General features: G+C 44.0%; 2 protein-coding genes across 3 annotated transcripts; both read right to left on the reverse strand.

Moving 5' to 3' along the window:
• Positions 1–2,289: 2,289 nt before the first annotated feature.
• On the reverse strand, positions 2,290–4,349 carry LOC133885193 (D-amino-acid transaminase, chloroplastic-like). Of its 2 annotated transcripts, none has more exons than XM_062324868.1 (5): positions 4,089–4,349; positions 3,965–4,005; positions 3,484–3,656; positions 2,689–3,361; positions 2,290–2,581 (listed from the first exon to the last, which is right to left on the reverse strand). In XM_062324868.1, exons 1-5 carry the CDS (start codon positions 4,102–4,104, stop codon positions 2,564–2,566), a joined length of 921 nt encoding a protein of 306 aa, XP_062180852.1. In that variant the 5' UTR covers positions 4,105–4,349; the 3' UTR covers positions 2,290–2,563. The 2 variants fall into 2 exon arrangements, with proteins under 2 accessions (XP_062180852.1, XP_062180851.1); XM_062324867.1 differs by having other exon boundaries at positions 2,293–2,581; positions 2,679–3,361.
• An 8,062-nt stretch (positions 4,350–12,411) lies between these two features.
• Positions 12,412–13,650, reverse strand: LOC133885257 (CASP-like protein 1C1). The gene is made up of 3 exons (XM_062324943.1): positions 13,402–13,650; positions 13,161–13,263; positions 12,412–13,035 (listed from the first exon to the last, which is right to left on the reverse strand). Exons 1-3 carry the CDS (start codon positions 13,554–13,556, stop codon positions 12,805–12,807), a joined length of 489 nt encoding a protein of 162 aa, XP_062180927.1. The 5' UTR covers positions 13,557–13,650; the 3' UTR covers positions 12,412–12,804.
• Positions 13,651–14,112: the final 462 nt, after the last annotated feature.

Here is a 14,112-nt window from a genome sequence, read left to right on the forward strand (position 1 = left end):
CCGGATGGCTCTAGATTTGGAGCTAGAAAATGGAAGACACACATGGTGACCAAGTTGACATGCATGACAAAGGGATTCTAATTTAGGACTTGAGATGCCTGCAACCAGGGCGAGCTTGGAGAGGGCCTCATGACTAAGATGACCCAAATGCCGATGTCAAACAGTAGAGGAAGGAGTGCTTGCGAGGAGTACGTGTAAAGGAGGCAACGATGCAAACAGGGGGTAAAGCGGGCCCGAGCTATTACACCTGATGATCACGTTCTTGGTTTTTAGATCCTTCACAGAGAGGCCATTGGGGTCAAATTCAACAAAACAATTATTGTCAGTAGTGAATTGACAGACAGAAACTAGATTTTTAATAATATGCGGAGAGACAAGAACGTGACGTAAACGAAGAGGACGTTGAGAGGTAGAAAAAGAAGTAGAACCAATAGACGTGACAGGAAGGAGAGACCCGTTGCCAACGATGATGTTGGTTGGAGTAGAGGGGGTGAGTAGGGAGGAAACTTGAAGATTACCGTTGGTGAAAAACATGTGCGCGAATGCTCCCGAATCCATGTACCATGCACCACTCGGAGGTGGGGTGACGGTCATGGTATTGAACGAGTTGGCGAGCTTATGCTGGTCCCAGAAGCTATAGGTGCCAATGTTGGGGCCAGGCACCATGGGCCTGCCCAATTTTTACTGAAGAGGGCCTGGGAACGGTACCGACTGTTGGAAAAAGCCGGTGAATAAAGCCTGCTGCTGTCCGGTGGGCGGATACGACCTAGCTTGGCCTCGCGGGTGGGGCCCAAGCAGACCAGCGGAGGGCAGCATCGGATCGGGCTACATTTGGATGCTTACGGTCTATGGATTATATAGAGAAGGCCAAGACTGGCTGGGCCTCCAGGAGGAGAGCCTCCCAAACAGGAGTTGCCAGGGGTGGAATTGGAACCAGCGACCCCTTTGTCACGACGTCGATCATGCCGGTGGTTACGACGAGAATTTGAGCCGCCACCACCGAAGATGTACTGGCCGTTGTTGGTGGAGTTGGACTGGGCGCCGGGGTTGCCGGGCGAACAAACGCCTGTGCTGTGGTTGAATGAGGAGCCCTGGTGGTTGGCTCCAGGTTGGCCGAGCTTGGAGCCCGAACCGGTGCCGGCAACAGAAGCTATAGAAGGCGTGCCAGGCTTGCTCTACATGGTGATTTCTTTGAGAACAAGATCCGAGCGCACGTTAATGAAGGTGGGAATGGGCCGCTGGCGCTTGAGGATTGAGACCAGATGAGAGAACCTCTCATTTAAGCTGCGAAGAACGGAGAGCACGAGTGTTCGATCGGCGACCGGTTCACCCAAATCAACAAGAGCGTCGGCCATTGCTTTGAGCCGACAGTAGTAGTCTGTCACAGAGAGGTCCTCTTGGACAAAGTTTCGGAACTCGGCATTGAGGATGAGAGAACGTGTCTCCTGGTTGCCGAGAAACTGCTACTCAAGACGAAGCCACACCTCTCTAGCAGTGGCATTGAGGACCATTATGATCTCAAGAAGTTCAGGAGAAAACCGTGGCGTAGATCCACGAGTTCACGGTACAGTCCATGCGGCTCCACTCCTTGTCATCCAGAACGTCATCGGAGAGGACATGGTTAGCAAGAGCGTACTTTCTGAGGGTGTTGATGATGAGTCCGCGCCAACGGCTATAGTTGGTGGAGCTGGTGTCGAGGACAATGGGGACCATTGAACGGGAGTTTTGCACGGTGACATGCTGTGCGTGCAGGGCCATCGTGGAGTTGGCGAGCGCGAGGGCACGGGCGGCCGTGGCCTCAGCATCGAGGCGACATTGTTCCTCCAGGCACGCGACCTCAGTGCGTGCGGCCTCAGCGCGGCGCTTGGCCTCGGTGCGCGCAGCTTCAGCGCGCTCAGCTTTGGTCAAAACCATGGCAGCGAGTGGAAGAAAGACAACGGAAGGGGCAAGAAAGCATGCAGAGAGGGCAAGTCAGAGTGAAAAGTGGACGTCTCGTGCAGGAGAGTAACGAGATGGGGAAGAGGACCGACGAATGAATGTTGCCAGCGAATGTTTAGAGGGGTGGAAGTAAAGTCGCAGAAGCGAACCTATCTGATACTATGATAGTAGAATGAATTACACGATCTTTGTTAATTGAATATTTAAGGTTACAACTTATAAATATATAGCACTCAAGCTATCATGTAAAAAAGTGTGAACACGTCGTGCATGCATTCATGCATGCATGAGAAGATATAAAAGAGCGAAGTCAAAGAGATGCTTGTGTGAACAGATAGGAAGTCTAACATTTGCACAATGAAATAAAAAAGAAAAAAGCTGCAATTTTGTTATTCAAGAAATCATAGATCTCACAAATCACAGTATAACATAAGTACATAACCTTTTCTCAAAAGAAATAATAATAATATAAGCTTATTTCTACTTGCTGAAGCATATCACAGAAAGCGCTGATGTTCATTCTTCTATGATCCAGTAGCAATCATCTGTCCTTAACCGTAAGGAACAGGAATCCTGTCCGGACCGGACTCGAGGTCATCCCAGAGCAGACCAGAGAGGGCAAGACTTATTTTCCCAGCTTGTCCTGCATCACGAAAATTGCACAATCGCATCATTAATCTACCAATGTCAAACTGCAAATTCATCCTAGCAAATACTGCAATTCTGAAGTGCAACTTTACCATCACCCACTGGCTTGCCGTCCCATTCAACGATCGGCAGCAATGGAAGCCCACTCCCCAGAAACATCATCTCCGCGCACTGCCTGGCCTCATCGTCAGAAACACTTGCAGCTTTGACACTCTTCAGAAGGCCGGCTTCAACCAACTTGGGCGCCAACGCGAGGAGCCGCTTCGCCGTGCATCCACTGAGGATCTTGTCGAAAGCCGGCAGCACCAGCTCGCCGCTCACCGTGACGAACGCGACGTTCATCATGGGTCCCTCGGCGACGTACCCCTCCTCGTCGACCCAGACCGACGCGTACGCTCCTCGCTCTTCGGCTTCCATCATGGCCAACGCGTTCGGGAGGTAATTCACGCTCTTCATGCCCGCGAAGAATGGGTGTTTCATGGGCACAGTGGTTGTGATCGCCTTGACGCCCTCCTTGCGTTGAGAGCGGCGGGAGGTGGCGGCGGCGATGACGATGGCGTAGAATGCAGGACCCGTGCAGCCCTTTGGTGAGAGCAGGAAATCGCCGGGGCCGGCGCTCAGCCAGTACTTGATCGAGCCGTTCTTGCACTTGGAGGCTGCAGTCATCTGGATCAGTATGTCGCGCAGCGTCTCGCGTGGGAACGGAGAATCGATCTTTGCTTTGGATGCAGATGTTAGGATCCGATCCAAATGCGAATCAAGTTCATACAAGTATCTGTTCAGAGAACCAAAACGTGATATTCGGACAGTGTATCATATCATACTATTACCAAAATCAGAAGTGCCAAGAAAATTGTCAGGAAGAAGTACGGTCAAATGGATGAGAGAATACTCAACCCATCAGAAATCGTGGAAGTGTCGAAGACGCCGTGTCCTCTGTGAACCATGTGATCGTCAATCGGGATCGCCATCATAGATTGGTCGAGTATGATACCGCCAATGACACTCGAGTACATTGCTGGGTACCATTGTTTGGTGAATTCCCATTTCTCTTGAAGCTTTTGGAGCACCTGGAAGTATTTAGAATCATATAATTGAGGATGTAACATGTTATGGTAGTCCAGGCATCTTTCCTAATTATGAATTAGAGGGACCTCCCACGAATCCAAATAATGTCTGCAAAACTTATATAATTCACTTCAGATGATGTAAATTAATCCTCTCTCTCTCTCTCTCTCTCTCTCTCTCTCTCTCTCTCTCTCTCTCTCTCTCTCTCTTGCTCTTTCTCTCAATTTGAGGCACGGAATTTCACAAATACACGTACAAATCAGAGACAAATATAAACAAACGAGAAGGTCAGGCGATCAGATTCATTCACCTGGGACCCTGACGCGTACACCGGTACCTGGTGATCCTCCCCTGAAACCAACAACAACACAAACCTAAATTGACTGATATAGCATCCGATTCTCGTAAGTAAGCTATAATCCGCAGATGCGAACCTTTCATCCTGTCCATCACTGAGGCAAGATTGACTGATATGGAGGAGCGGCGGCTGACAGAGAAACAGAGCACGGGGTCTGTCTTTGGTTTTGTAGGCTCTCATCAGAGTCAAAAGCCAGGGGTCGGCGAGACGCAGCGGCAGAGAGAGGAAGGGCGGCAGAGTTCATCCGACGGAGAGCACAAACAAGATGCAGGCCCCCGCCGCTGAACGCCGCCGGGAATTGACGGCGAAAGTTTTTTAGTATTCTGAAGAAGCGATGCAGTGACAGTGACCGAACTGGTGTCCGCTGCGTACGGAGGACAGATGGTTGTTTTGTTTACGCCGTGAAAAAAATAGATGTCTATAGTTCGGTTTTGATGACTTGCAGACGTCTACATGTGCGGCCGTCTCTTTCTTTTACTAGCAACTTCAAATGTATTTTACATATATAAAATCAATTTATTATATAGTATCTGAAGAAGTAAAAGAATATAGCATAATAAAATATAGATAAAACCGACGTTGTAAGCGAAATACGAGAGGCTACACACTCTTTAAAGAAACCCGACAGTGAATGTATGGAAGATAAATATTAAAAATCTAGATATGGAAGATAAATAATTAGAGATTGAATGTATTTTTGAATGTATGAAAGACAAATATTGAACGTCTAGGTATGAAAGAAAAATAATAAGATATTAAATATATTTTTGAAAGGAGGACCGGAAAGAATCTTTATACGGTGATCATTTGATCAACTCAGATGGATGGTGGAGATCGTTTGATTCTACCGCAATTTATGCATTTTATAGGATATGAGTATATATAAGCTTCAAGGGTATCGTGAAATCTTAATTGATCCGCATGCAATTATAATCATATTTTTCATATACAACTACAAAACTATATATTTTCACATCGTCCCTTAATCTCAATGGATGGACCAAGGTTGAGATTGTTTCAACAATTTGTAAACAATTGTGTGGGCAATGGCTTGGTGAAGATGTCAACGATTTGATCTTTTGAGGAGATGAACTTGATCTGAAGAAGCTTTTGAGCTATCTTTTCTCGAACAAAATAAAAATCAACTTCAATGTGTTTGGTGCGGGCATGAAAGACTGGATTAGTATATAGGTATGTTGCACCTAAGTTATCACACCAGAGAACTAGGGGCCGATCTTGAGAAACACCAAGCTCCGAGAGAAGTGATTGAACCCAAACGAGTTCAGCTGTGGCCTTTGCTAAAGATTTATATTCTGATTCAGTGCTCGACCGTGATATAGTTGCTTGCTTGCGAGTGCTCCAGGCTATCAGATTTGCACCAAAGAAATTAGTGTACCTATCGATTGATCTGCGGTGATCAATATTGCCTGCCTAATTGGCATCTGAAAATACTGACAGTAGCATGGAGGATGAGCTGCCAAGCAGAAGGCCATGAGAGACTGTGAGACGGACATATCTCAAAATACGTTTGACATCCATCTAATGGGACGATCAAGGTTCATGCAGAAATTGGCAAACTTTATTCACTAGAAAGGAGAGAACCGGCCTTGTGATTGTGAGATATTGTAACCCTCCTACAACACTGCGATATTGTATGGCTTCAACTTGGTTAAGCAACGCGCCATCATTCTTGGAAAATTTGTCCGTGGTAGCCATGGGAGTAGATGTGGGTCTGCTCTTCTTCATTTGTGTACGATGGAGTAATTCTTCAGCATATTTCCACTGTGTAAGAGCAAGTCCATTCGGTTGCTTGTGAACTTCAACTCCCAGAAAATAGTGAAGCACTCCAAGGTCTTCAATGCAAACGCTTCACCCAATTTTTGAATCACATCATGGGTTGCTTGTGTAGAAGAACTGGCCACAATGATATCATCTACATACACAAGTAGGAAGATTGTGACGTTCTTACTTTGATAGAAAAAACAGAAAGGTATCTTTGGATACCTTGAACCCTAGTTCATGTAGGGTTGTACTTAGCCAGGCATGCCATGTCCTTGGTGCCTGTTTTAGTCCATATAGAGACATATCAAGGTAACATAGGTGTGATGGTCATTGTCGATCTTCAAAGCCTAGGGGTGATGCATAAATACTTCTTCAAGATATCCGTGCAAGAATGCCATTTATATGTCAAATTGACGAAGATGCCAACCATTTGATATAGACATGGAAGGAAGAAGTCTAATTGTGGTCAGTTTTACTATAGGACTGAATGTATCTTCATAATCATGTTCGTACCTTTGCTTGAACCCTTTTGCAATCAATCTGGCTTTATATCTCTCTATTGAACCATCCGCTTTCTTCTTATTTTTGAATACCCATTTGCAATTGATGACGTTAACACTTGGCCGAGACAAGCCGCCAAGTCTTGTTGTGCATGAGAGCATTACATTCAGTGTTCATAGCATCTCTACAATGTGGTACCTCTAATGTAGCAGTATGACTTATAGGCTCACTTTGTGGATCTTTAGACATGGCATATGTAACCATACCATCTGTCCTCCTTAGTGGCTTGCGAATATTGTCCTTGAGACGTATACACATGTGATGGCCTAGAGGAGAAGCATCCTGCACGACATTAGTCTAATCACTATGGCAACAAGGTCTGCACCCGTGGGTACATAAGTAGAAGCTATGCCTGTTAAATCTATGCTTGAATGTGTGCTAGCGCCTGGGTCACTAGTATATGTGCCTAAAGCTGCTCATGTGCTTGGTGATGACAACAACAGTCCACTAGTAGGTGTAGGCGATGCAGCAACATCAGATACTTCAACTGCTGAGAGATCCTCAAGATGTGTACAACATACAAAACCCGCACCATGGTTAGGAAGCAACAAAGGTGCATATGCGACATCTGCAAGTTATCATGAGAAACAAGGCAAGAATCCAAGGTGGTGGAGATGAGTTGTGGGATGCATCAGCAAAAGGAAACACTTGTTCATCAAAGATAACATCGCGACAAATATATACTCAATTTCTTGGAACATTCAAGCATTTGTAACCATTATGAAGGGGTTATACCCTAAGAACATGCATTGTTTTGAATGGAAGTTCAGTTTATGTGAGCTACAGGGACGAAGATGTGGCCAACAAGTATACCCAAAGACTTTCAAGAATGTGTAGTCGGGTTTCTCTCCTAGTAGATGCTCAAGAGGAGTTTGCATGCCAAAGATTCGACTAGAAATGCGATTAATAAGAAAGCATGCAGTGGCAAAGGCATTGCTCCAGAAATGAAGTGGCATGGAGGCATGAGCTAGCAAGGTAAGCCCTATGTCAACAACATGACGATGTTTATGTTCAGTTGATCCATTTTGTTGATGAATATGTGGACAGGATACACCATGTGTGATGTCAAGTTTTTGAAAGAACATGATCAACTTTGATACTCTCCACCCCAATCGGTTTGCATGTGTATACTTTTATGATTGAGGAGGTGCTCAACATGTTGTTGAAATAGAATAAAAACTTTGAACATGTCTGACTTGTGTTTAAGCAAATAAAGCCAAGTAAAATGACTATAGGCATCAATAAAGCTTACATAAAAACGATGTCCACTCACCGAAGTTTGGGCAGGAACCCATACATCAGAAAAGATGAGCTTTGACTACATTATTTGAATGGGAAAAGGGAAGCTGGTGACTTTTTCCTTGCTGGCAAGCATCACACACCCTATTATTTTTACCTAGCTCAAATGAAAGATTATTGGTATGCAAAATATGGTGGACAATTGGAGATGCTGGGTGTCCTAGGTGACAATGCCACTACTCCTTCGAAAGCTTGGTACTGTTGAATGCATGTTGTGAACATGGTGTATCAATGGAGTAGAGGCCGTCATGACAATGACCACTAAGGATTGTTGCCCTCGAATCCTAGTCCTTGACAAGCAAGTAATCAAGATGAAACTTACTGAGAACATTATTGTGACGTGTAAACTTTCTAACGGAAAGAAGATTACAGTAACTGAAGGAACATGAAGTATATTATTTAAATGAAGTGGTTTAGATGATGGTGTGTGAATGGTAGAATGACCAACATGCATAATGCGCATAGTTGAACCATTTGAAGCATGAACTTGATGCTTGTCATGGTAGGGCTCCTTCACAACGAGTCGATCAAGTTCACTTGTGAGATGATCAGTTGCGCTTCTATCCGCATACTATGAGGGGTCAATGGAATATGATGGAGTGTCATAGTGTGCACTCTGGTGAGCAGCTGAGCTACACATCCGTCATTGCCAACTCTAGGGAAGTCTCATTTGAAGCTTTTGTAGCATTGGGATGCAACGTGTATGACCTTGTCATAGAGTGGACAAATCAAATGAGTTCCGCTACTGGTGACAGATGTTCTACCACCAATGTTGTTGGAGTTGGAACCCCCGAACTTGTTGTTTGTGTAGCTAGTCTGAGGCTTCTGCTGTTGCTGCTGTGGGGCTCGAGAGTCGGAGTGACAAGATCGTCTATTCTTGCTGGTACCACATCTGATACTTTGGGTTCAACATCTGGGTAGCACTGGTCTCCATGGTCGTGGTGATGAACTATGCTGGGCACTACATGGTGCCATCGACATAGCCTAGAAGGTGGAAACTCCTTAGGAGAGGATCCACCTAAGCCCTCCATAGAAGATAATTCTCCTGAGAGAGTTTTATGGTGATGAGGTGTCCGAACATGAGTGACGATGTGGAGCCGATCCTCATCGATGTGGCTAAGAGTATGGTGTCGGCATTGGTATCAGGGATGTTGGCATTGTTGGTGCTGGTGGAAGACATGTGGCTAGGATCACATAGGATCTTGTACCATGTGAAAAATCATTGTTGATAGTTGCGTTTTGTTGGCTTGCACACCTCTACATGGGTGTCCGTCTCTTTCTTTTAGAAGCCTCACGGGTAGCATGAGATCTTAATCGATCAGCATGTGATTGCAATCACAATTTCCATATACAACAAATACGGAGATCAGGGGATCAGATCTTGACCATCCTGATGGATCACTATCCATATATACAAAACTACCTATTTTCACATACACACCCAATGAGAAAATTTGGGCAAAAGACATTTTGGGTCTGAGAAATCACATTGCAAAAATCTTGGATCCATTGCAAGAAGTTTTGATACGCTTGTGGCAATATTGAATATTTACAAAAAAAAAGATTGTATATCTTATAAACCAAATATCTTATTCATGATGAAATCTACATGGAAAGACCAATGTTGAATAATTTTTAGTTCCTATAGCAACATGTAATCTCCAGAAATGTTATTACTAAACTAAATTGAAGAATTACGTTGAACAAAATAAAACTAGCGGTTAGCTAGGAATATTTGGTTTGATGTTGAGTTGTTTCATGCTGTGAGAAACGGTAATATTCTAAGATGGGGGTGAATAAAGACACTTACGTTTACAAGATAAACCTATCTCAATTTCTATTTAAATGTGCTCTAGGTTTATCTAGTGTGTCTACTCTACCACTCAAGAGGATTGTAACCTACTCTAGTAAGGTAAATTGCAAGTATGTAAATGTGAAAACATAAATAAGATAGAGAAATAAACTCGTTACAAGGGATTTTTATTTCGTGGTATCGGTGGCACATAAGCCATCTCTAGTCCACGTTGAAGCTCCATAAAGGATATGCTCCCTTTCAAGACTCTTTCGGTCACAACTCTTGAGATACCAAGTCACCAAGACAAGACCTCAAGCACGATGAGCCACCAAGCCACCAAGGCGAGGTCTTACCACTAACCTCTCTTTCAGTAACTTGTGCGTTGTCTTCACTTCGAAGCTTTAGTCATAAAGATAATGGCATCCGTGTCTCTGCATAATCTTCTTGCCGCTACTCCACATCAAGTTGGAGGGTCAACAAGTTACCGACGAGTCACCAAGACTCCAAGGCGCCGGCGTACCTCTCGGTACACGGTTGGATCACTCCTTGATCCACTCTCTAGGTCGCAGCACCTAGTAACACTTCTATCTAGGACTATAAGCACTAATCACTCTCTAATGGTGTGCTTAATTACATTGGATGAACACTTTAAGCACTTTGGTGGTTTGGATGTCTTCTCAAGTATATATGAGATTCTCTGGACTCCAACCCCTTCAAATGGCCAAGTAGTTGGGTATTTATAGCCTCAAACTTGCCAACTAGCTGTTGCTCCAACGACTCAACTTTACTGTGAACACTGGATGATCCGAAGATAACAGTAGTAACAAGCACCAGACCATCCGGTGTGTACATCAGTGGATACTAGCCGTTTGAACCCCACTCAAATACATTCTGAACACCAGATTGACCGGTGTATATTTCATCTCCATTACCGGACTATCCGGTGTGTATACTTGAGCCTGACCGAGCAAACTTCTTCATTGTTCAACTATCTCGTGTGTATATCTTTTGATCACCAGACCTTCCGATGTGTTGATTTTTATCTCTTTGCAACTCTCTGGAAAACACTCAGGTGTGCACTGTCATTTAGTCATTGGACTTTTTGGTGTATTGATCTTCAGCCTTCGACAATTGCAGTCTTCTCTTGAACAAATGCTCTGGTGTGTGGAGTACACAGATCACCAGACTATCCAGTGAAGTCATTTCTTTCCTCCTCTGAGTGAAAACACTCTGGTGTGTTCAAACTCCTGAGCACCAAACCTTCCGGTGAGAACAAACTGATTTCATCTCAGTTTTTCACCTTTCTAGAAAATGCTCCGGTGTGTATATCTTTGTTATTGTCGGATTATCCGGTGTAGTTATTTTCCGTGGGACTTCTTTAATTCAATAAAACTTTGTCCGGGCTTTGGTGACTTCTTTATGTATTGCATCGATGAGACCTACTAACATATATTCTTACAAACATGTTAGTCACATTAACTATATTGTCATTAATCATAAAAATCACAATTATAACCTAATAGGACCATTTTCGTTGCACAAGCCTTAAACGAACGATGTTGTTCTATTTGAGAATTGTTTCATGTATTTAAACTAAATTGATATGAGAAATGGGTTGATTCGTTGATTGTTAAGAGTGTTAGGTTGAAATGTTTAAGTTTATTTGTAAAACATTGTTCAAAGTGCTAATTTTATTCTTTTTTTTTCAAGCTGTCAAAATAAAACACAATGGTGTAAACATACTTCCAGTGTGCAAGGATATGTATAAAGAAAAAAATGATGGCACATTTGGTTGATTACAATGGGCATATGCCGCCCTCTGAATCAGGGCTATAATGGAGATCTCATCCAAATAAGCCCTCAATGTTTTACTTCAATCCAAGAGCTCTAAGGTTAAGATGTGCAAGCAATAGCTAGCACAATGCTCTTATCATCCATAAAGGTGGGAAACAAGAATCCTATCTTGATGTAATGAATAAGGGACGTTACTTTCACGTATTTTTATTAAAGTAATATTTTAAGAAAATAACTATGTAATTTTACACCTATCTAGGTTAATTCGGACAAGCTTTTTCCGAGAAGCCGCGAGAGATCTACACATCATTATATTAAGAAGAAAAGTGAGTACTCAGACAAAAACAAAATATAACCAGAGAAATTATTACTGCCTCTTAAATCTCAATCGCACTGTTTACAACCCAATATACACATAAAACGAGGAAACAACATACAACCCGAGGAAACGAAAGAACAAACAAAAGCTAAACCAACTTACAACAGACTAAGCTTGACAAGTATGTAACAGATGAACGCCACAAAATCAGGCCCTCTTTGTTGATCTCATGAGCTAGAACACTTACATGCATATCTGAATATTCTACCATTTCGATTCGACCAAACCGATCGAATGGTCAGCAATGACGATGGAGTTGCAAACCTTGACTCACTCTGAACGAACCTGATTGATAGCAGACAACCACTAACCAGTAAGAACATCGTCTATATATGCGGAGTGAGGTTCTAGATTCCCAACCAACGAAACACCTGAAACCAGAACAATTCCCCAACAGTTTCACAATGTCTTTTGCACGGCAATGCTATGCGTTACACAGTTACGTACTACATGCGTAATATTTGGTTAGATGGTGTACATCAAAAGTAGTTGTGGAGATCATGGTCCGCGCAGCTCATCTTGTTTTACACTTTTGCGTTTGGACTTTTAAGTATTATTCTACATCAGCTCGTGACATAGTATAAGTAAGTCGTCACAGCCAGTTGATCATCAAACAAAAAATAGTTTCATTTTACAACGAGCCGCGAACCAAAGTTTTAATATACCAGAGACTATTTTAAGAGATTGGTTTGGTGAAAGTAGATCTAAATTAGCTCAACAAACTGCCTCCAAGACTGCTACTGACAATGACAAGGACAGTGTTGTACCAAATCCTTGACAAGTACGATATTAAGCAGACACTGTTGTATCAAATCATTGATTCGACAGAGTACGTACGGCAATCTTCCAACAAGGAAGAACGAAAACCCCCATGAACTAGCATACCTGACCTTACAAAAAAAATAAAAAATTCTACTGTCCAAAATCCCAACACTAACAAGGTCAAAACTCAAAACAACAGCGGAATTGTCCTCGGGAACATCTTGGAACATCTTCTCTTTCAAATTTTCAATGCAAGTACATGATAAACCGAGGCACGATCATGTGCAAAATTAATATGACGAAAACATATCTTACTGAGACAATGCCTAAACAAAAATACTAAGTTTATAAACGAAGAACAATGGCCGCGAGAGACAGCGGCCATTATTGGTCATCACGTGAAAAGCGGCCGCTTGACTTCTAATGGCATGGGCACAGGGGTTCAGCCACAACGTGGAGGGAGTACATGATGATGAGGAAGTAGACGACGAGCGCGACAAAGCCGGCGATCAGCGCCCCCATCACGTGGTTGCAGTAGGCGTGGACCTGGCCGCAGATGGGCAGCCACCCGGCGTGCGTGTTGCCGTTCTTCCCGACCTCCGATATCGCGCCGGTGGCCGCGACAGCGCCCGTGAGCAGCATCCCTACTATCTGCATTTCAACCATGCATGCACAGCCCGACCGAACAAACATTGGTCAAATGACAATGCAACTGTTGGAGGAACAACGTCATGTACACTAGCATTTAGGTTCGCGTGTTTGCAAGAGAAGCCTACCACATCACTCATGAGCGCCAATCTCGAGGCGGAGCTCCCGGGCCGTACGAAGAGGACGATCAGGCTGTATGCGCACGCCACGGCGAATGCCACCACGAAGAAGCTGTGCGAAATTAATGTATGAACTAATGATCGATCTCTGTGTACTGTAACACAACGTAACGCTTCAACAGCACTATAAGGGAACCGGTATAGCATGTAGAATCAACATCTCCTGAATAAGAAGAGTTAGATTACTTACACAAATGATGGGGTGTAGGAGTACTTTGCATCCATCTCTATGCCAAAGAAGATGGTGGTCTCATGGCTGGTCACCATGATTATCGCTGCCGCCGCCGCCGCGGCAGCCGCGGCGAGCCTAAGCGCGGCAGAGATGAGCCTGTACACCTTGGCCATTTTCGTTCCTCTCTGATTACACTAGAGGGTGTTAGATAGCTGTCTAGCTTCCTCAGTGAGAGCTAATAACAAGGGAGCTCTCGGAAGTTTTTTTGGGGGGTGACGTTAAATAGCTGCAGTGCTGCCCGGTTGCGTGTAGTAGTTTCGGTGGTTCAGCTATGTTTTGGAAGACAGGATGAGAAGAAACCTGTGCAATTGGGAGCAGGTTTGCTGGCCGGTAAGCGACTTTACCTTACCTTGTGCTCATGCTACCTTAGTACCTTCTTGTCTGGAACGTCAACGTCTTTGGTACCACGACAGTTGGACAGCGTGAGAAAATTCCAGGACTTGTTTCGTCGGCACTGGTGATCGATGATACAAAATTCTCCTGTGATGTTATGTTTCTGTCGTAGGAAAAGGACTACCGAGCTACTGGTTTTCTGTTGGGCAAACAGAGGTAAATCCAGAAAGTCTTCTTCTCGCCACTGAAAAAACATCTGTTATCTCTTCTAGCACTACAATGTGAAACTTCTCCATTTTGCTGCTACTCTGTATGTGCCCTGATCAGCGGTGTCCA

Source organism: Phragmites australis, chromosome 11 (assembly GCF_958298935.1).
Source record: "Phragmites australis chromosome 11, lpPhrAust1.1, whole genome shotgun sequence".
In the NCBI taxonomy this organism is placed as follows: domain Eukaryota; kingdom Viridiplantae; phylum Streptophyta; class Magnoliopsida; order Poales; family Poaceae; genus Phragmites; species Phragmites australis.

Excerpts from the sequence above, each read along its gene's own strand:
- LOC133885257 (XM_062324943.1), bottom strand. The coding sequence starts at position 13,556 with ATGGCCAAGGTGTACAGGCTCATCTCTGCCGCGCTTAGGCTCGCCGCG. Across the intron at positions 13,264-13,401 it reads TCCTACACCCCATCATTTGT|CTTCTTCGTGGTGGCATTCG; the intron begins GTAAGTAATCTA and ends AATTTCGCACAG. Across the intron at positions 13,036-13,160 it reads TGGCGCTCATGAGTGATGTG|ATAGTAGGGATGCTGCTCAC; the intron begins GTAGGCTTCTCT and ends GTTGAAATGCAG.
- LOC133885193 (XM_062324867.1), bottom strand. Across the intron at positions 3,657-3,964 it reads TGTACGCGTCAGGGTCCCAG|GTGCTCCAAAAGCTTCAAGA; the intron begins GTGAATGAATCT and ends AAATACTTCCAG. Across the intron at positions 2,582-2,678 it reads CGGCAAGCCAGTGGGTGATG|GACAAGCTGGGAAAATAAGT; the intron begins GTAAAGTTGCAC and ends TTCGTGATGCAG.